At 39.4% G+C, this 21135-nt stretch overlaps 2 protein-coding genes across 3 annotated transcripts in view; one reads left to right on the top strand and one right to left on the bottom strand.

The window, feature by feature from the left end:
- CDCA2 (cell division cycle associated 2) overlaps positions 1–1628 on the bottom strand; it is a 50180-nt gene extending 48552 nt beyond the window's left edge. The window contains exon 1 of one of the 2 annotated variants that reach the window (XM_040490243.1): positions 1610–1628. The gene's annotated coding sequence lies outside the window, so the exon portion shown is untranslated. Of the gene's footprint in view, positions 1–23; positions 189–1609 lie in introns of those variants that run through there. The other variant, XM_040490242.1, reaches the window with a different exon arrangement.
- The window catches only part of KCTD9 (potassium channel tetramerization domain containing 9), a 37784-nt gene continuing 17468 nt past the window's right edge, over positions 820–21135 (top strand). The window contains exons 1-6 of the mRNA XM_040490246.1: positions 820–936; positions 12997–13118; positions 15901–15944; positions 19387–19483; positions 20132–20190; positions 20396–20524. Coding sequence (XP_040346180.1) covers positions 889–936; positions 12997–13118; positions 15901–15944; positions 19387–19483; positions 20132–20190; positions 20396–20524 — 499 coding nt within the window. The 5' untranslated portion in view covers positions 820–888. The remainder of the gene's footprint in view (positions 937–12996; positions 13119–15900; positions 15945–19386; positions 19484–20131; positions 20191–20395; positions 20525–21135) is intronic.

Here is a 21135-nt window from a genome sequence, read left to right on the forward strand (position 1 = left end):
TGCCCGCACGTGTCCACGCGTACCTCGATCTGCCAGGCCTCTTCCTCGCCGTCCCAGGACCAAGAGCGGCTTCGTGAGCTGGAGAGAAGCCACCACTAGCCGCGGGTGACGCATCGACGAGAGACACCGGCGCCTAACCTGTATCCGCAGGGACTACATTGCGTGAGCGTCTCGCGGAGGAACCCCTCGGTTAGTGCTGGCTCCGCCCCCCATTTTCCAATTGGGTACTGCAAACTTCGAAAAGAATCGTTGGACCAATCCTGGCAGAAGGACGGGCGGCCCTTACCCAATCACTCAGTCCCGACGCCAGCCGTTTCGCCCGTGGTTTGAGCGAGTTGAGGGGGGGTGGTGCTACTCGGAGGGGTCCCTGCTAATGCTCCACCTCTTTCCTTCAAACCCCGCCTCCCTATGCAGATGAGCTCTACCTGGTGTTGGGTTTGCGCCTGCTCAGTAACGCTTTGAGCCGCCGTTCGGCTTCAGGTTCAGCTGATTGGCTGATAACCCTTCCCGTCTGCCAGACTGCAACCTCTCTTCCCTCCCTCCACCTGGGCTGGGTTAGTATGAGCCCACCCAATGAAGGGCGATGATTGGTTGAGTTCTGGCCGGCGCTGCCTCCTGATTGGTGGATCTTAGAGTCAGTCTGGGAAAGGTGGGGGAAGGGTCCCAGGCTGACTGAGGAGCCCAGGGGCGGGGTGGGAAGGAGGACCGGCCAACCCTGGGGTGTGTGACCGAGAGTGCTTGCGAGTGTGTCTCCGTAAGAGAAGGAAGGTGGCGAAGGGAGGAGAGTCCGAGTGGGTGGAGGGAGGGGTAGGGCGGGAGAAGAAGAAGGTGGGAGGAGAGCCAGGTGGGAGGGTGGCGACTCACTCAGGACCCAGTGGGGGCAGCGCGATGAGGCGGGTGACCCTGTTCCTTAACGGCAGCCCCAAGAACGGAAAGGTAAGGGGGTCGGGAGGAGGCGGGCCGGCTGTGGGGGGCTAGGGCAGCGGAGCGCGGAGCGGGCTGGCAGGGCAGAGGGCTGAAGTTGGGTAGAGGGGCTGGGAGGTGGGCGTGCGCCGGGGGTGGGGGCGTCCAGGAGGTGAACGTAGGGTCCCCGCGGCCTCCTCCCAACCCGCGGGATTCCTAGCCCGAGCCTGCCCTTGGGCTTTCCGGCCGTCCTGGGGAGCAGCGCAGGTCGGCTTGTGCTTTAGCGTTCCCACGTCCAGGTGTGGGTCCTGGAAAGAGGAGGACTCGGAGGGCGTGGGGAGGGCCGCTGTCACCTGAGCGCTGGGTGCTGATTGATGTTCCTCTTGCCGCCGCCTCCCCGAAGACCCCGCTGCCCCCCACCCCTGGCTATAGAAGGTGCTCGTGGCCACCTTCGTGCTGAGTAATGGTCTGCTCCAGAAAGTGGTGGTTAACAACTAAGGCGGGCACGGAAGCCTGATCAGGTGGAAAGAATAAAAAACAAAAAAAAAACAAACAAACAAAAAAAACAAAAAAACGGTTTATCGGTGGATAAATAAGATATTCTTTTAGGTCGAAGAGAAGATTGAAAATTAGGGACATTTTCTTGATGGTTCCTACCTTTCTCTTTTAGGCGCCCCCAAGCCCCGCCGCCGCCGAACTTACTCACTTTTTAATTTCGCCTTATTTTAGTTCCTTAGAGGACCGTCACAGTAGACCAAAATGGATTGATTTGACATCACAAGTTGCTGTGTTAGGCCTTTGTTGAGGGTGTGGTACTAAATATTTTTTTCCAAGGCTGGAGCAAGCCAAAATGAATCCTGTTCCTTCTCAAGCCTCTTGCCCCACCCATGAAAGTTGTTCGGCTTCTTTGGAAAATTTGACTGTTCAAGGCAGACATTTATGATGTGGCTAAGTGACATCTAGAAGTAACTATGCCTTAGAGTCTAAGACGAAGGTAAATTGACCTCATTGTATTATTTGTCAGAATACACTACTTTGTTTCCTGCATATTTTGGAAACAGTAAATTTTTAACTAGTGTATTTGTGCCCGGGTATGAAAAATGGCTTTCCCACTATTCCGAAATTTTAAAATAAATCTGCGCTAAAAATCTGAAGTACAGTCTAGTTTGTTGACTATAATTTTGCGTTATTCTGGTTTTAGAGATTTAACACATGAAAACAACTGGCATATATTCAAGTTCTCGAGTTTTCATGAATGTTACTTGCAAATATATTTCACAAGAGTTCTGTTATTTCTGACCATTAACTTTTTATAAACCTGTTTCGTCTGCTGTTAGCTGCTAATAATCTAAAACTTGTTACTGGAAGAATTAGTATATCCAAACAATTGTAATATGTTCTCAAAAACAGACCTCTGATGGACCTTTTTTTCCAGCATCTCTGCTTTGTCCCTCCCTGAAAGACAAGATGTTTCAACTCAGCCATAAATATTTAACTATGCTCTAACTCTCCTCTGAAACCACTGAATTTTGTTTTTTTCAAAGATCGTCTGTGTTAGTCTTGCCGTGTCTTTTGCAGCTATCTAGTTTTGACTAGGTTAGATTTTTGGATTTAAATTGTATTTATTTTAAAAATATTTTGATAGGGAATCTCAATAGGTTAGAAAAACCACATCTCGAGTAAAGATAAATATGTTTATGTTGGGAAGATCAAACTAGAAAGTACTTGTATAAACTCAATATTAAAAACAAATCAAACCATAATCCTTACTACTTAATTGGAAAACATATTCTATGCCAAAGCTCTCCATGTTTCCTTCTCTCTCTCTCTCTCTTTCCCCCCAGCTGATTAAAAAAATACTATAATTCCTCTTATTTGACAAAAGATAGCAGAATAACACGTAACAGCTGGCGTGTTGATGTAAATCAAGCGACTATATTTAGCCAGGATTGGCGTGATCATGACATGATGTTCACGAAAAACATGCTGAAACAGAGCACCCCTGTTAGAGTTTGATTTCCCACCCAGCATTTGGAATATCTGTGTCACTTTCATTATCTCCTTACTTACCTAGCTTCTAGTTTTGCTTCCTGGCCATAGGACAAATAAGTTTCCCTTCTATAAGGCTTGTTCAGTGGTTGCCAGACTGGGCCGTAAAGCCCAGGGTTGGAGAGGCCAGGGAGTTACTGTGGAGAACCACGTCATATGCTACTCTGACTTTACTGAATCAACAGAAGTGTTAGCTGGTGAATGCTTTGATGTAGTTGTAGAGAGGACATTGCATTCTCTAAGTGCTTTCCAGAGTGAGATAGTACACCACAGAGGGTGTGCAAGAGGACCCGCCGGTATTTACGAAGAAATGCTTTGCTTTCTATTTGTACTTAAAAATATAAAGTCATATTAAAAGTTGGTTTTTCAATCTATAAAGCACACGTGCTTTCAACCACCGAATATCAGGTGGTCTCAAGTCTTCTGAGAGAGGAGAGTGGGTTCATATGTGAAAACTTCCTTCGCTGGTTGGTTCGCTTAGGCATATTGTGATGTATTGAAGCACACATGTGCTGGGTTAAGATGTCTATTATCCAGGTTTTAACTAAATTAACCTTCACCAAAATGCCAAGTGGCTTTTTGTTTTTAAATGTTTACTTATTTGAGGGGCGCCTGGGTGGCTCAGTCGGTTAAGCGTCCGACTTCAGCTCAGGTCGTGATCTCACAGTTCGTGGGTTTGAGCCCCTCATCGGGCTCTGTGCTGACAGCTCAGAGCCTGGAGCCTGCTTTGGATTCTGTGTCTCGCTCTCTTTCTGTCCCTCTGCTGCTGGTACTCTGTCTCTCTCTGATTCCCAAAGTTAAATGTAAAAAAAAAAAAAAATGTTTTAATGTAAAAAAAAATAAATGTTTATTTGAGAGAGAGTGAGAGTGTGTGAGCAGGGAAGAGGCAGAGAGAGGAGAGAGAGAATCCCAGCAGGCTATGCACTGAAGGCACGGAGCCTCATGCAAAGCTCCATCTCAGGAACTATGAGATCAGGACCTGAGCCAAAAGTCAAGAGTCAGTCGCTTAACCAGCTGAGCCACCCAGGCACCCCAAAATGCCAAGTGGCTTTAAAAGATTCCTTCAAAGAAGCAGCAGATTGAAGACTACTAGTTAATGTGGACACGAGTAGCAATGAGAAAATGGTAGAGCAGATATCTCCCAATAGAAACTACGAGATTAAAAAAAACCAACAACTGGATCTCTGGATCTGAGAAGTCAAAAAGTGCCGAATTTTAAAGACTATTTTAAAGTCCCAAATGATAACTACTATTAACAATAAGCCACTCCCTAAGTGTGTATTGTTCGTGGAAACATTAGCCAATGATGAGGTCATCCCCAAATGCAAGATGTTCAAAAATACTTCCCGACATACGAAGACAATTTCAGATGTTTTTCTTTTCCTTCTTCCTTCCTTGTTTGTTTTCATTGTTTAAAGTCAATTTTATATTTGCAGGGTTTCATTCAATTTAATGATAACTAGGGGATTTTTCCTGGCTGACTCCAAACTCTATGTTGATTAAAAAATCCTCATTTGGGAAATCATATTTTTTCTGCGTGTGGCATAAACTTTATAAAATAAGTAAATAAACGTATAAATGTTTGAGCATATGCCCAAAACTGTTTTACTGATGGGGTACATAGTCAAAAACATTTGAAGGCCATGATTCTAAAAAATTGGGATCTTTAAATTTTAGGTTTTTTTTTCAATTGCTCCAAAAGAATCAGTTGCGCTTGAACCCTTTCCTCCTTTTCCATATGCCTCAGAATTTCCATTTTTCTCTTTTTAATGTTCCCTGCAAATAGTTGGCATAAGGAATTCGAAACGAGGGCCCAAACACCTGAATGTAGTGGATGGCTTTGGAACAACCTGGCGTCAGTTCAAAATTTCTGTACATCTTGAACATAAGTTGCTTATTTAAACTTCAGAATATTCAGTAATGGACTGTGCAAGTTGTAAACCTTTTGTATACCTTATTCATTCTTTCAGCCAACACTTCCTGAGTACCGTCTTCTATGAGAAACCATGTCAGTTCACTGCAGACATAGTGGGATATGAAATAGATCTTCTGTACTGATGTTTACAGTCCTGGCCCAGGACATAATCGTTTTCCTTCTGGCTTCGATATTAGGTCAGAAATGTGTTACTGGTGTTGAGTATCCAAATTTGAATCCATTATATTAAGCGGAAGAAAGATGAAATCTAAACATTAGTAACAACTTTGCTCTTCAATTTTAAACATTTAAAAAATGTACTTGATACACATAAAGAATATCGATAATGCATAAAAGGTAAGAGGAAAATAATAAATAGGGTAAACCTCCCACACAACCCAGGAAAAAGCATATTACCAAAACTTAATTACTTGTCCACTGTTGTATCCCCTTGCTTCTCCAATTTCATGGGTGTGTATTTCTCTTTGCCATATTTCTTAAATTTTTTTTTTAATGTTTATTCATTTTTGAGACCCAGAGACAGAGCGCGAGTGAGGGAGGGGCAGAGAGAAGGAGACAATCTGAAGCAGGCTCCAGAGCCTGACGCCAGGCTCGAACTCACGAACTGCAAGATCATGACCTGACTTAACGGACGGAGCCATTCAGGCGCCCCTGCTGTGTTTCTTTAATAGTTGAGCCATGTATGTCTGAGTAACTAAACTATATTTTGTTTTGTCATTTTGGCACATATCCTACAATGATATATGTAATCTTTTTGGATTTACGATATTTCTAAGATTACAACCTTAACATTCCACATAGTTATGGTTTAGTTATTTTCACTGCTTTGTAATAGTCCATTATATACAAATAACTATCACATTTTATCCATTCTCCTGTCACTGGGCCTTTGGGTTGTTTATTTCTTTACATTTTGCTATTAAATTGACAGTGCTACGATGAATGTTCCTGTATGTATATCCCGGTGAACACATGCAAGCATTTTTCTAGGGCAGTGGTTTGCAAACTTTAGCATGCATTGGGATTAGCTGGATGAACTGAGAAACCACATCGCTGGGCCTTCAGATTCAGTAGATCTGGGATGGGGCTGGAATTTGCATGTATAACATATTTCCAGTCTAGGGATGGCACTTTTGAGAAACACTGCTCTAGTGGATATATATATAAGTTGTAATAACAGTTGACCCTTGAACTACATGGACTTGAACTGTACAAGTCCACTCATATGTATATATAAGTACACTGTATATAGTACCGTGAATGTGGGGTGCCTGGGTTGTTCCGTCATTTGAGGGTCCAACTTCGGCTCAGGTCATGATCTAATGGTTTGTGAGTTCGAATCCTGTGTCAGGCTCTGTGCTGACAGCTCAGAGCCTGGAGCCTGCCTTGGATTCTGTGTCTCCCTCTCTCTCTGCTCCTCCCCTGCTCTCTCTCTGTCTCTCTCTCTCTTTCAAAAATAAATAAACATTTATTTATGTTTATATTTATGTTTATGTTATATATTATGTTTATGTTTATGTTTATGTTGAGCCTGGGTGGCTCAGTCGGTTAAGTGTCCAACTTCAGCTCAGGTCATGATCTCGCGGTTCGCTAGTTCAAGCCCCGCGTCGGGCTCTGTGCTGATGGCTCAGAGCCTGGAGCCTGCTTCCGATTCTGTGTCTCCCTCTCTCTCTGACCCTCCCCCCATTCATACTCTGTCTCTCTCTGTCTCAAAAGTAAATAAACATTAAAAAATAAATAAACATTAAAAATAATTTTAAAAATACAGTACTGTGAATGTATATTCCTTATGATTTTTTCTTTATTTTTTGAGAGAGAGAACACGTTGGCGGGTGGGAAGGATAGAGAGAGAGGGAAAAAGAGAGAGGAAGGGAGAGAGAGAAAGAGAATCTTAAAGTAGGCTCCACACCCAGTGTGAAGCCCAACTCGGGGCTCCATCTCACAACTGTAAAATCATGGTCTTGTGGTTCATGAGTTTGAGCCCCGCATCAGGCTCTGTACTGACAGCTCAGTGCCTGGAGCCTGCTTTGGATTCTATGTCTTCCTCTCTCTCTGCTCCTCCCCCCTCCCTCAAAAATAAACAAATATTGTGCCCTATATGCTATCTAATTTGGATGTAAGTTAAAAAAAATGAAATTATGGGGCACCTGGGTGGCTCAGTCGGTTAAGCATCCGACTTCGACTTAGGTCATGATCTCGCAGTTTGTGAGCTTGAGCCCCACATCAGGTTCTGTGCTGACAGCTCAGAGCCTGGAGCCTGTTTTGAATTCTGTGTCTCCTCCTCTCTCTGTCCCTCCCCTGCTCATGCTCTGTTTCTCTCTGTCAATAATAAATAAACGTTAAATAATTTTTTTAATAAAATTAAAAAATAAACTATTAAAAATAAATAAACATTTAAAAATATAAAAGTCAGACACTTAACTGAGCCACCCAGGCGCTCCTTCCTTACGATCTTTTTAACATTTTCTTTTCTCTAGCACACTTCCTTATAACAGTAGAGTGTATAACATAACGTATAAAGTATGTATTAATTGACTTTATGTTCTTGGTAAGGCTTCCAGTCATCAGTGGGCTATGAGTAAAGTGGAGAGTCGAGAGCATTATATGGATTTTAGAGTACACGGGAGAGGGAGTTGGTGCCCCTAAACCCTGCATTGTTCAAAGGTCAACTGTATTTGGTGCTAGTGTATGTGAATGTTTATTCCAAAGGCCAAATTGTTTTCCAGAAGTATTGCAGTATTTTAACATTTGCCTTCTTGACCTAGAGTTAGTTATGTCATCTTTTTTTAGCAACAAAATAAGCCAAAAATCTGTGGAATTTAAGAAACAAAACAAATGAATAAAGGGGGGGGGAGGCAAACCCAAAAACAGACCCTTAACTCTTAGAAAAGTGATGGTTACCAGAAGGGAGGTTGGGGGTGGTGGTGAGTTAAATAGATGATGGGGATTAAGGAGTGCACTTGAGATGAGCACCAGGTGTTGTATGAAAGTGCTGAATCGCTACATTGTACACCTGAAACTAATATTAAACTATGTTAACTGGAATTTAAATAAAAACTTCAGAGAAAATCAATTTTAAATGTTTTCAACTAAAAGTGTAGGTAGAGTAAATTGGATTCTGTGTTTAGTAATTGTGATCGGTAGTTTGGTTGGGTAAATGAGCCTGCATAAATTCAATAAATATTTATTGATAGTGTATTAGGTAATAGTATGGGCATGTAAGAAAAAACACTTTAAGTACATGTGCAGGTTTTAATTTTTACATTTGAGAAACATAGGTTGCAATTTGAAAATGGCATTTAAAGGCAAATGAAAACTCCCCAAATTGGTATGTCCTCCTAGGTACAGAATGACATTTACTTTCCCAATGGGTAGATGGCTTTCACTTGTCCTTTAGACAGGGTTAAGTTCAGCAGTATAGTATAGTGGTCATAAACTTGACTGCATGTGCTTCTCAATTTACTTCATAGAATGTTTCCATTCTTAGTGCCTAGTTTACTAAAGTGGATAATCACAGTGATAGGGACCCTCGGGGCCCACGCTGGGGAGTACGCATAAAGTAAATAGCCATTCTTAGTACAATCATTTTAGAACTCCTCGGCCCCTCTGAGGACAAAAGTAAGCTCAATATAAAACAATCAGAGTTCATATCCATGACATATAAGATGTCCATTGCTGCTTTTTCCCAACCATGTTGTTACATGAAGAAAGGTACGTGTGCCAGTCTATTAGAAACTTTCTTACCAACTTAAAATCTTTTCCAAATTTATCACATTTTTATGTTGGTATAGATCTTTTTAAATCTGATATTAGGGTTGGTTTATAAGAAAGATGTTGAATGTTATGTTTGCAATATAATTCTAATCTTATTTGTTAGGAAGCTCGAGGGAGTAAAGCTAAAGTGATCTAGTTAAAAACAAATGCCAAAAATGCCCTTCAAATGAAAAACAAGTATGGTGGCCCAACTTACTGGCAGTTTTCAAATTTACAGAACTGTAAGATTTTCCGCAATCATTTCACTACTATTTTCTCTAATTGATGGCCCTTTAGTTATTTCATGTAAAGTGTCAGCTGCTAGAATAATTTTTATTTGTAAAATTAGAACGTAGAGCAATGGAGATCTTACAACTTTTTTTCTACTTATTGCATAAATCATACAAATTCATTGTAACAAATCTGGGAAACAAAAACACATAAAAAAATAAGTCAACCATCATGCTATTACCCAAAGATAGACACTTTCAGTAGTTTTACGACTATCACTTTAGAATTGCATTTTAACTGTGTATTTTGTTTTTCAACTTAAGAATGTCATTGGAAAAAAGTTAAATAAAAATAACTGACTCATACAAAAAAGATGTGTCCTAGTTCCACACTCTGAAAGCAATGAAAATTTCATCTAACATTCAAGACATACTTGTCACAGGCTTATTATAAACCCGTTAAAGTAACATTTAATTAACTACAGCCTTCTTTTTAAACCAGCTGTGGTTGTTTTCTGGATGTCACGACTAAGAAAGTACTCAGGGATGTGCTCAAGTGCTGCTCATCAGAATTGCCAGGGGTTAACATTTTATCCATATTCACAGAATGAGTAATGATTTTTTTACAGATTAAAACTTTCTCATTCAACCTGTACAGCCTAGATAGAAAGTTGGATTGGAAAATATTTGGTGAGATGTTAAATTGCATTTGATACTGTGTTATTAGGGCTGACTTAAATGAAAATAAAATGAAGTTTAACTCAATTTTTACTTAGAATGTGTTCCTTAGTAGTTTTGCAACCTACAAAGAAACATCTGTTATGCTTTGATTGCCCTGAGAATTGCCAGGTTGTATGTGTAGGGTTTTTGTTTGGTTTTGGTTTGTTTTTTGTTGTTGTTGGTTTTTGGTGTTTTTTTGTTTTGCTTTGTGGGTTTTTTTTTTTTTTTTTTTTGGTCTTATAAGTAAATTTGACATCTGCGGGGAAGAAAGAGAAGATGGCAACTACTCAGCCCCCCATATAGATCTGCAAGCAGGTTTTGAGTTGGACATTATCACTTTGTAACTGTGAGCTGCTGGGTCTCAGTCAAGACTAACAGTTAAAATAGATGTTTCTTTGTCATTTTGTTCTGCTCTTTGAAACAGGACTATCCAGTAGAACTTTCCGAGCCGGTGAAATATGGCTAGTGTAACAGATGAACTCAGTTTTAATCTTTTATTAATTTTAATACATTTAAAATCTAAATGTCTTCTTTTAGCTAGTGGCTTCCAAATTGGACAGCATGGCTTTAGAACATGGCAGGTGACCTTTATTTTTATTAGGAAACAAGTGACCTATGTAAAGAATCAAGTCAATCATATGGACATAGAAAATAATTTAATTTGATGTAGTTTTGAAAAATAGGTCATATAAATGTTATTTTCTAGGGACGCCTGGGTGGCTCAGTCGGTTAAGCCTCTGACTCTTGATTTCCACTCAGGTCATGGGATCGAGCCCCACATCAGGCTCTGTGCTAGGCTGGGCATGAAGCTGCTTGCAATTCTCTCTCTCTCTCTCTCTCTCTCTCTCTCTCTCTCTCTCTGTCTCTCTCTCTCTCTGTCTCTCTCTCTCTCTGTCTCTCTCTCTGTCTCTCTCTCTCTCTCTGTCCCTCCCACCCCTAGCATGCACTCACTCTCTCTTAAACTTTTAAAAAGATGTTATGTTCTAATATTTAAATGCAGGAGCATAACACAGATACATTAAATTTTCATCCATTTTATGATATGGCCGGTTGAGTGAGAGAAATGAAAAATGCTGGGGAAGAAAGTTGATGTTCTGGCAAGGAGAGGATAACGTCAGGCCAACTAAAGCCATGTAAAAATATATAAGAAGCAAAGATCAGTTAGAAAATTATTAATATAATAGCAACTATGACAAGAATGCTGATGATGTTGGAAAGGATTTTCTTACCTTCCTCTGGCAGTTTCCAGACTGTAAAAGTTGATTTGCATTTGCTTTGGTCACTCTGTTGTGTTTTTACCTTCGTTGATTCTTTTGTTTTCTCTCCACGCTCTCTCCCTTAGCAGGAGCAGGTATACTACATAATGCTTTATGTATTCTTTCTTACTTTTCTCCCAGGAACATGTATCTGCACTAACAGAATTCCAGGCTCTTACAGAGGTGAAAAATGGTAGGAAATATAGGAGCCATATTTTATTCAGATTTCAATTATTTATGGCATGTCTGCAGTGTCAGGACACCGTGCCAAGTGCTTTGCATCATTTTTTTTTTCCATGGCAAGATATACATGACGAGATCGGGCGTGTTCAGGGTGGTATGGCCTTAGACATGGCAACATATACATGACAAAAGTTACCATCTTAGCCATTTTTTAAGCACACAATTCATTGGCATTGAGTACATTCACAGTGTAACCTCACCACTACTTCCAAAACCTTATCAAACCAAATAGAGACTACCCATTGGGGCGCTTGGGTGGCTCAGTCGGTTAAGCATCAGACTTTGGCTCAGGTCATAATCTCACGGTTTCTGAGTTCAAGCCCCACGTCAGGTCCTGCACTGACAGTGAGGAGCCTACTTGGGATTCTGTCTCTTTCCCTCTGTCTCTCCCCTTCAACCCACCCCCCGCCCCCTTTCTCTCTCAAAATAAACTTAAATTTTTTAAAAAAAGAAAGAAACTAGCCATTAAGCAGTAGCTTTCCAAACCAAGCCTCCACTCTGCTAATCTTTGTTGTACTGTCTGCCTCTATGAATTTGCCTATAAGTATGTCATAATTGGGATCACGTAATATTTGCCCTTTTATGTGTCTGGCTTATTTTACTTAGCATGTGGTTTTAAGATCCATCTATGCTGTAGCATGTATGAGAATTTCATTCCTTCTAATAACACTGAGTAGTATTCCATTATATGTATATACCACATTTTGTTTATCCACCCATCCGTTTAAGGACACTTGGATTGTGTATATCTTTTAATCCACCCTCTTCCCTATAAATTATGCTTGCCTACAACCCTTCCCTAGAATTCCCCAGCTAACAATACTTCTCTGTCCTTTTATCCTTACGATCCAAGAGAAAACAGTTGGAATCTGTCATGAAAGATTGCACACTCTTATATTAGCCAACAATTCCCTCTATGCCCTGCTATCCATTTTATTTACTTAACTAAAAATTCAACATCTACTGAACTCCAGTCACTGGTAAACAAAGGATCAGCCTTGTTTCTTATTTCACATGGCACCTTTATCCAATATCCTGTGGGAAGTTGTTTGGCTGTTCATTCTTCATGTTCAGCCCCTCGTCTACATTTCATTCATAATTTTCAGAGATCCTGACTGATAATGGCACAACTATACAACTCAGCCACTGGGAACCCATAGTTAAAATTATATTGGAGCAAAAACAAACAAACAACTTACTACATGGAGAGATTCTCAGCCCCCATCTAAGTATTTGCATTGCTTATACATATATCAGACTGTGCCTAATGTAAAGCTGGAGAGATCAATTCACTGTAACCCAGCTGTTTGCTGTATTTAGAATGTTAGCTAAAATCTGGCTTTTATAACATTAGTAGTTATTGAAGAACGAAGTAAATGAAGTGGGAAGTTGTTACCTTCCGTATGGTGATTGGTGTAATAAATGTTATAAACAGTATATCATTCCTATTTTTAAAATAAACATTCCTATAACAGGAATAACATGAAAGCAACATTATAAAGACTTCATACGTCTCAGGCACTTTGCTAAGCAGGTACCATGCATTAACTCATTTCATCCTCGTGACCTGATTGTAGGTGAGACTTTTATTTATTTCTGATTAAAGCAACAGAAGCATAAAGAGATTGATTTGTCTCAAGTTGACAGCTAGGAAATGTCAGAGCCACATTCAGCTTTGGGTCTGTCTTCAGAACTGGAGCACTAATGTAACGTACGTAAGATTGTAGATTTTTTCAGGCAGAGATGATTTCTTACACTCTAGTTTTGGATTTCAGCAATATTAGAAATTAATAATCTCTCAAAATCTCCTTTTATTTGAAGTTTGATTTTTAGTCGTGTTTCTAGTATGGTAGCTTCTAATTTGTAAGTAACGCAATTCATTACACGTAATCTTGTGTGTTCACAGGTGGTTGCTGTGTATGGAACTTTATCTGATTTGCTTTCTGTGGCCAGCAGTAAACTCGGCATAAAAGCTACCAGTGTGTATAATGGGAAAGGTGGACTGATTGATGATATTGCTTTGATCAGGTAACCTTCACTTTTTATAAGCTCTCTACAGTGTTCCTCAGTGTCTTGGTGCTCTGCTGGTTCCCTTAAGAATACAGAATCTTGGCAAATGATTGCCTAAAATTTACTCTTTGGAATTTAAATAATTTGGGTTTACAGCATAAGATACAAAGCCCTCTATTCCAATATTCTGACAGTCTTTCTGCAAAGTTCATATATGGCTATAAGGAATTTTGTCTTCATGTTATTAGAGATGGATCTAATAAGGCCTACAATTCAGGGGGGTCAGAATTTATTTTTGTTTTACAAAATTGACGTACATACATTAACTCATGATTTGATCGCCTCTGAACGTGTGTGTTTTTGTAAGATAAACTTAAAATGTTGATTCTTCTCTACTTGTTATAAAACTAGTCCTCACAAAGAAGCAGGCCAATTTGCAAAATGGCCAATTTACATAAAACCAGTTCACCAAAAATCATTTGGAAGATGACCGATTTGCCAAGTTTTTTCCAAGTGTTAATTTCACCACATCTTTTCTGCCTCTTTTCCCCACTGGCTTATCATTTGGGTTTGGCTAATATCTTTTTGGCATGTTTCAGAATTCAGATGCCTAGAACTTCTAGAACTTCAGTCTCTGAAGACATGCATTTTTTAATGTTAGAAATCTGATGTCTTGAATTTTATATGCTACTGCTTGTTATTCAGTTCATTTCCTAGAATATTTTGAATTTTATAAACCTTATCAAGAGCTACTTTGGGGGTACCTTGGTGGCTCAGTTGGTTAAGTTGGACAGACTCTTGATTTTGGCTCAGGTCATGATCTCACAGTTTCATGGGCTCAAGCCCTGAGTTGGTCTCTGAGCTGACAGCTCAAAGCCTGCTTGGGATTCTCTCTCTCCCTTCTGTCTCAAAATAAACACCTACTTTGGAAAAAACCTGCTAGATAAGAGAGAACTTTAAGTAGAGTGAACTCACCAGTGATCTGCCACAATAGTGGTTTTGTGTTTGTTGGGTTTTGTTCTTGTTTTTTAAATATCCTAGGCAGATTTATCTCTTTAGAACAAATGTTAGTTCACCTCATTCCATCCTCACAGGATCATAGAATTTTGAAGGAAGAAGAAGCATAACAAGGAAGATAGGAATGGAACACGAAGTACTGACTCAATGCCACTTACGTTCTATTAACTCTTCTCGAGTTACTTCATGTAATTGGCAAAGAAAAAACATGGGGTTTTTTCAAGTGATGGTACGAAGATAATGATGTGCTAAATTACAATAGTATACAAAGTTTAGTTTTCATTTAAACTCAGGTCAGAATGACATTTCAATATAATACACTGCCTTTGAAGGTAATCACCTCTAATCTCTTCATTTTATGAATGAGGAAACTAAACATCTGAGAACTTCCACGTCTTACCCAGGTCATACAGTTTAGTAGTTGATTTTTGTTAGTGAGAAGAAAACAAATTTTCATACTAGTCTTAAGAGTTAACTGGCAGGGCGCCTGGGTGGCTCAGTCGGTTAAACGGCCGACTTCAGCTCAGGTCACGATCTTGCCGTCCGTGAGTTCGAGCCCCGCGTCGGGCTCTGGGCTGATGGCTCAGAGCCTGGAGCCTGCTTCCGATTCTGTGTCTCCCTCTCTCTCTGACCCTCCCCCGTTCATGCTCTGTCTCTCTCTGTCTCAAAAATAAATAAACGTTAAAAAAAAAAAAAAAAGTTAACTGGCATGGTGATGGAGCAGAAAAAAAGCACAGACTGAATTAGCTTTAAAATCCAAATCAGTGAGAATGTCTTAGTTTTTCAGCATCTGTCTCCCAGCTTCTTTCGGTTTCAGTGGATAATTGCGTCTCATTGTTGAATGATTTACATCAACCGAAGTTTCTCCTTAACACAGACTCTGCTTCTGGGAAACATTCAATATATTCTTATGATGCCTTATAGGAAATAAAAACTTTCTACAACATTGAGACCGGGACTGAAGCCTTGTAAAATATCTACCTGATTGAGAATTCGTGGCTCACGTGCGATCTCTGATCATTTATTTACACTAGTGCTGAGATATGTTGAGGCAGGGGAGGAGATACATACTGATAATCTAGAATTTTGGACTGTGTGCAATTGTCTTACATTCAGGGGGCTGGTGGGTGAGTTTTTATAGCAGAGTTATACTTGCAATTATATTCTTCCTAAATGTTACGTGAAAATGTCTTTTCATTTTGAAAGCACAGAGCAGCTGATGATTTCGAAGAAAACTCCAATAATTTTTTTAGGGTTACAGAATTAAAGTTAAAAAAAGAAGAGTTGGCCTATGGCTTTAATCGTACCAGATAAGAAAGCTGAATTCACAAAAGTTGCAAAGTGGGTTTTGGTCTTTTTGTGGGTTTTTTCATTTTATGTTACTTTGAGAGCGCGTGCACACTCGTGCACAAGTGTGGGGGAGGGGCAGAGGGAGAGAGAAAGAGAATGTTAAGTGGGCTCCACACTCAGCTTGATCTCACAACCACGGTATCTTGACCTTAGCTGAAATCAAGAGTCGGATGCTCAGCCAACTGAGCTACCCAGGCACCCCAGTTTTTTCCATTTTAAAAGTCCTTCCATGTGTGGGATCTTATGTGAATTTAAATCCAAAGATAGTTCAAACGTTAAGCAAAGCCCTGGAAACTTGTTCAACTTCTTTGCAATATAGATGAATAGCAAAACCTGCCTTCTACATAATTCTAAGGTATAGTTCCTCTAATCAATTGATAATTAAGGTGATTTCTGGATTTTGATGGTGGTTTTTAAATTTTGCTTTCCCCAGGGATGATGATGTTTTGTTTGTGTGTGAAGGAGAACCATTTATTGGTAAGTGACTTCCTTAAAAGCCAATTTTGTCTGCCCAAATGAAAAAGACGAAATGGCAAATATTTTATATGTACTTCCCAAGCCTAATATTAAAAAGGATCTTGTGGCAGTATTCAGATCGCCATACCTTTTTTGATTCTAAATTGGGTGTCTGTGTTGAACTAAATTTTTAATTTGAATTATGTTGTCATATTTTAGTGTGGATACCTCATCCTTTCCATGCCTTTAAAATGCTCTGAAAGTGCACAGACTCATCAAATATGACTCATCAAATAAGGTAGTTTCAATTTTAGAAACTACAACTTTTGTTTTGAAATTGTCTCCTTGGCAATGTCGAAATTTCTGGGTTATGTTACAGATTTTTGCGCATGTATTGCTTGTATAAGTTAGTGTTTGATAATCATTCGCCAGTGGTCAAATCAAATGGGTCAGAAATGACTTGGTATCAACCATACACACATGGACACATATTTCGAAGAAAGTCGTGCATCTCAAAAGAAAGAGCCTAAGGCTTAGATAGCTTAACTGTTCTTTGAGTGTTTGATATATTCAGTTCCATACAGTCTGGTCCTGAATATTTAATAATTTGTTTAAGCCATCACGGTACTTGTATTTGGTGAATAGAGGTAGTTCTCAGGATCAGCACACCAGCAGCTGCCAACTTAGAAGTAAGTACATGCTTTTCTGTCTCTACTGTAAAACAGTGCGCACAGAGTTTTCCACACGTCTGATCCATTAGCTTAACAGAGTGGTTAGCAGGCAGTGGTCACTTAATTGGTTCATTGCACGCATACAAATGAAACAAAAAGTAATCAATTTGTGTTTTTGTTTTATCCTTATGAACTCTTGGGTTTAAAAATATTTGATATGTTCTCATGCTCTGTGTTTATTGCTGCCTGGAGTATTTTACATGTGGCTGATGGAAGTCTCTTCAACCCCTTTTTTAATACAGCTCCGTTGGTCTTTAGAACTTCCTTCCTGTCTGGAATAACAGGGTGTACAGCTTATCCTTCCGTTGCAGACCCAGATCAATATTTTTTCCAAGAAGCCTTGGTTTCTTTTAGTAGGAAATGTCATTTCAAAATACAGTCTGGGTGCCAGACAGACTCACTTTTACTGGGTTTATCATTTTTACTAGGCTTTTTGATGGACAGAGTTAGAAATACATAGCTAGCTAGAGACAAAATGTATATGTAATATAATATGATCTAAAGTTTTATATGCTATATAAAAAGGAGAGAGTTCATGAGTTCATACTCATACTTTGGTTTGTAATCGGGATTTTAAGGTTTTTATTTAACTTTCTCTGTCTTACACCTGTGTCTCCTTTCTTTCGTTGGTTTTCAGGGACCTAGGGAATGATAGAATTATGTCACATAAGCACTCATTTGCTTCATCCCACACAAAACACACATAAAAGTGTCAGTAACAGTTCCAATACTTTCAGTACCAATATGATTACTAAAGACAGTTAAACGTTTTTTGCATATGCTCATTCCTTTCTTCCCTTACTTAAAAAATTGCATAGCCATTGCATAGCCATTATATACTATACCCTCTCTTTTAAAACTGTCACTTAGCTTTACTCCTAAGTGTATTGGATGCTTACCTCCAGTCCTTATGTTGATGCCTCCAGTGCTCATCTGAAACTTGTTCTCTAGTAGATTGTTTACAGAGAACTTCTGAGACGAACAGTATTCTCTGACATCTCACAAGTTAATAACGATTTGTGGCTTCTATACTTGAAAATCAGTTTGGCTGGTTATGTCAAAAATGATGTGTCAAAACTGAACAAATTGCAAACTTTAATGGTGTGTATTTTATTGTATATCAGTTATACCTCAAGGTGCCTAAAAAATCCTTGGTTCACATTTTCTTTCTTTAAATATCTTAACTATGTTACTCTTACTCTGACATAAGATGTTGGTGTCCAAAACATCTGATCTTTCGTAATGATTATTTTTCCTAAGCCACTCCAAGGATTATTCTCTTTCTTTAAAAAGTAATTTTAGTAAACTCTTTACTAAACTCTTTCTGGGTGTTCTGGGTTGATTTTGTGTGGTATGTGGTGATCCTGTCAATAGGTACTTTCAAATGTTCTTTTAATTTCAAGACAGTTTTCCTGAACATTATGCGTTTATTTTGTCCCTGTGCTTTGATTTTCTTATTTCAGGACTCCTATTGTATGCATGTGGGATCTTCTGTGCTTGTGTTCTGTATTGGGAATCTTCTCTTAAACCCTTTTTATCTCTTTCTTCATTTCTTATTGATTTTTAAAGCTTTCCTCTTTTTCAGCTTCTATTTCCCTTAAGGTTTTGTCTGTTTATTCTCTCTTGGGTTTCTTCTCGTTTGAACTTCATCTCTGAATTGTTTTTTGTTCGTTTCTTTAGAGAGAGAGCACACACAAGCGGGGAAGGGGCAGAAGGAGAGGGAGAGAGAATCTTAAACAGGCTCCACGCTGGGCGTGACATGGGGCTCGATCTCATGACCGTGAGATCATGACCTGAACCAAAATCAAGACATGGACGCTTAACCACTTGAGCCACTAGGCACCCTGAATTGGTTTTTCATTATAGCTCTAATTCTCCCCTGAGTTCTTTCACCTCAATTTTGAGTTATATTGTTCTTTCATGTTTTGTATTACTTAACTTCTTCAGCATGTTTGGAATATTAGATTATAGTTTTTATCTATTTTGTGGGCATTTCTTTCTGGCACATTTTCATTGTCTAGAGATGTAATTCTTGTAAAATTTTTGTATGGGATTTTCTGTTGCTCATTTAACATAAAAGTTGTTTCCTTAACTTGAGAAAGGTGGGCTGACTCAGGAAAGATTTTCTAATTTCATGGCTCTAGAGTTCCCTTTTCTATTGTTTTTGTGAAGTATTGAAATGTATGGCAGTCACCTTCTGATACATTCTGGTTCTGCTAGACCTTTCTGCCTTTTATCTGGACTCCTTTTTCTTGGGTCACTGTTGTTTTTGTTCTGTTCAACTGGATTCTTTTTCCAACATCTTATCCTTGGTAGTGGGCTTTGTCCTAGAAGGGATTTTTGGTTGGTGGGTTTCAAGAGTTCATCTCCAGCCTGCTCAGTTCTCACTGCAAATGCCTGCATCCATTTCCACATCCAGATACGCCTTCCACTTTGAGTATGGTGTTCTCAGATCGACTTACTGAGCTTTGAAATGAGTATGGGTTACTTGGGAATTCTTCGGTTCATCACATACCCTGTTGTTTCTCGCAGCTTCTTCCTTCAAAGATGCCAGTACCACATTGCTCTTCTACCTTTCGGTGTTGGTGGGAATACCTTATCACCTAGTTTTGTCTTAAATGCTGTCTGTGGGTCTCTGGTATGCTTTTATGTGTGTTTTTAGTGTAAAAAAAATGATGCTGTGGCCATCTTCCCCAGTTCCCCAATCTTAACTTTTTAATTGTAATTTCTAGATCCTCAGACAGATTCTAAACTACCTGAAGGGTTGTCGGGATCTCACACAGATTGGCTAACGTTAAACGTCGGAGGGCGTTACTTTACAACTACACGGTAGGTGCATGTGAATGTGTGCACATGTGTGTGTTGGACCGGGGTGGGGGCGCACTACGTAGTGTTTGTTCTTTCCTGCAATTTTGCTGATTTCCTTAGAAGACACTCCATTGCTGCTTAAAGTACTCTGTGATCTTAAACCATTTTTTAGAAAGTTTTTTCAAGAGTAGAAAAATGATTCCCAAGTCATTCCAAAGAAAGCATGAAAGGCATGAACATGCTTTTTAGATAGCAAATATTTCAGGCTTTTAGACCGTGCTCTTTAGATGTCAGGTAATATGCATGCAACACAAGTAAAGGTGAACAACACTGGAATCTGTAGCGACTACAGCTGCTTAGATTAAAGGGATAAGAAACATGTTAAGTTTAGGTCAAGAATATTGTGATATGATAGCTTGCTAGAAGGATAGATGAGTGTTTTAAGTTAAAGGAAACCAAAACAATATTTGAGTCAAAGGAAGTGCCAGATTAGAAGGGATTTTGATAAATGGCAACTTACTGCACGTTTTTGTTCCCCAGCATCACTCCTACCAGGTTATAGCATGCATCTTTTTGAAAGAGCAGCTGGGATCGAGTATACTCTTGACTTAAAATCTGTTTGTTTATAAAGACAAATGGAGAAATCAATTTTTTTCCCTGAATTCTTAGGAGCACTTTAGTGAATAAAGAACCTGACAGTATGCTGGCCCACATGTTTAAGGACAAAGGTGAGTGCAGCGCATTGTTTTCACATTTTGTGTGATCTGTGTGTAGCTATATTGACCTAACTCTTGTCCTCCTGTGCTTTTTTAATGGTATCAATAATTTTTACAGGGGTAAAAACTTACTAGTATGTAATATAATTTTTCTTCATAAATTTCTAACTTTGTTTCTTGTTTATGGGGGGTTTTCTTCGCTGAAATGGTGACACAGGTGTCTGGGGAAATAAGCAGGATCATAGAGGAGCTTTCTTAATTGACCGGAGTCCCGAATACTTTGAACCCATTTTGAACTACTTGCGTCATGGACAGCTCATTGTAAATGATGGCATTAATTTATTGGGTGAGTTTTTAGTATGATTCCTCACATTTTTGTAAGTTTAGGGTATTTAATTTGTTTTCACTTGTTTAGTACTATAGTATATTTTCATAAAGTAGAAGTATATCTTTTCCACTTTTAAAACTAAATTATACGTATATGAGTGTATATAGATATAGAAACAGGCACAGATAGTCTTTGTGTCTATGGGTGTATGTTTAGACAACCCATAAATTCTGATTTTAGATTCTAAATAGATTTAGATTTTATCACGAGGGACTCTAAAGGATTTTGTTGCTTTTAATTGAACTGGGACTGTGACTTGACTTCAAGTTATGGGCCTTCCCATTGTACTGAGATGTAGAGTCGTCAAAAGGGGAAATTCCACTTCAGAATCATTAAGAATGGATTAGAGGGGCGCCTGGGTGGCGCAGTCGGTTAAGCGTCCGACTTCAGCCAGGTCACGATCTCGCGGTCCGTGAGTTCGAGCCCCGCATCAGGCTCTGGGCTGATGGCTCAGAGCCTGGAGCCTGTTTCCGATTCTGAGTCTCCCTCTCTCTCTGCCCCTCTCCCGTTCATGCTCTGTCTCTCTCTGTCCCAAAAATAAATAAACGTTGAAAAAAAAAAAAGAATGG

The sequence above is a fragment of the Herpailurus yagouaroundi genome, unplaced genomic scaffold (genome assembly GCF_014898765.1).
Source record: "Herpailurus yagouaroundi ecotype Mexico unplaced genomic scaffold, PumYag 181, whole genome shotgun sequence".
NCBI lineage: Eukaryota > Metazoa > Chordata > Mammalia > Carnivora > Felidae > Herpailurus > Herpailurus yagouaroundi.